Source organism: Rhagoletis pomonella, unplaced genomic scaffold, assembly GCF_013731165.1.
Source record: "Rhagoletis pomonella isolate Grant_MI unplaced genomic scaffold, Rhpom_1.0 Rhpom_scaffold_00002, whole genome shotgun sequence".
Classification (NCBI taxonomy): Eukaryota; Metazoa; Arthropoda; class Insecta; order Diptera; family Tephritidae; genus Rhagoletis; species Rhagoletis pomonella.
The window spans coordinates 56,766,262-56,767,778 of NW_023458556.1; the positions used below are offsets into that span (position 1 = coordinate 56,766,262).

General features: G+C 34.9%; 1 protein-coding gene across 2 annotated transcripts in view; it reads left to right on the forward strand.

Moving 5' to 3' along the window:
• Positions 1-1,146: 1,146 nt before the first annotated feature.
• The window catches only part of LOC118733852, a 1,487-nt gene continuing 1,116 nt past the window's right edge, over positions 1,147-1,517 (forward strand). For both annotated transcript variants that reach the window (XM_036463444.1, XM_036463445.1), the window contains exons 1-2: positions 1,147-1,359; positions 1,416-1,517. In XM_036463444.1, the coding sequence (XP_036319337.1) occupies positions 1,220-1,359; positions 1,416-1,517 (242 nt within the window). In that variant the 5' untranslated portion in view covers positions 1,147-1,219. The remainder of the gene's footprint in view (positions 1,360-1,415) is intronic.

Below are 1,517 nucleotides of genomic sequence, written 5' to 3' on the forward strand. Positions count from 1 at the left end.
ACCTACCCAAGTATTCACAATAGTGCAGACGTTACCTATGGTTCTACAGAACAAGTAAAAATCGCCTACCAGATATAGCCATTAGCCGCGTTCCAGATGCGGCATACCTAAAGCATACGGACCTTTGAGCTAGAGAAAAAAGAAAAAGTGTACGTGGTACACCTCTTTCTGCTGAGTTTAATTATAAACTTTTTATAGGTGCAAATTGAAAATGTTGGTAATTCCACGTTTACCGCCCCCTAGCGCCATCTGTCAATTTGCACAAAAAAAATATGCCGTTAAAATTAGGAAAAGGGGCGCGCCACGCCCACTTCTTTTTAGCTTAACGGTCACTATTCTTTAGGTGTTATGGAGGGTGGCCACCTGGAACAGCTTCCTGTAAAAACCTGCAAATGCAAAAAAAAGTCATTTGGGGCAACTAAGAGCGCTAAATTTTTTTGATCAAAGGATACATTTTTCGTAACAGTTTGTATTTAATAAAAGCAGAAAATAAACAATATTTAAAAGTATAAATCAACACACAAAACTTTTTCGCTCATAATGATTGAATAGCCTCTATGCTATTATTTCACATCAATCAGCGCAAACTTGTATTCTATCGGTCTTGGGTAAATCACTGATGTCCAACCTAGTTTTATCACATGATTCAATAATACATGTTTACACGGGTTTCTTTATACATTCCGGATAATCCCATTTCACAGCCGGAATAAACAGAATACGTTTGAAATATACGTTAACATATCATCAGGAACGTTCTAAAGAATAAGTAAACAAAAAAGTTTATTCCTAACGTTCAGAATGAATAAAGAAATTCAGCCATTGAATCATGCATGGTTTTATCGATTATTATATGCGAAGAAGAGGAGAAATGCCAAATGTAAAAGTGAACAAAAGTGGACTCTAGCAAGGAAGAGGTTTGTAAATGTATTTTCTATAAAATGCTAAGTTAAAATATATTTAAAGTGCTTAATATAACAGAAAAATGTGAAGACGGTGGTACGGAGAAGAAACATAACTTTTCCTTGAGAATTTAGAATAACAAATACAACAAATTTGACGGCTAATAATCTGAGATTTGATATTCCTTGGTGTTGATCCAAAAATTACTCGGTATTGAAAGAAAAGTATCGAGTATGTACTTATATTGTTACATTTCTAACTATTTGGGAATTGAATTAAACCAAAAGCGGTGGAAATAAACAGAGAATCTTTAAGCATGATGCCGCGTCAACTTTGGGGCCAATTCAAAGAAACCTCCTCCAAGGAGAATGAATCTGACAAAATGGTTCCAGTGGCGGCAAAACGAACAAAGCTCGAAGAAATGCAAGACAGATTGCCTTCAACTATTACCAAGAAGTAGGATACATAAATTTTTGAGATTGATGGATTACTAACAAATTTATTTCGTATAGTGTCGAACTGAAAGTGAAAAATCCCTTAGTAACGCAAACTATCGAAGTAATGAAGCAGACGGAAATGTTACAATCACTAATTGATACATATTCCAACAAATC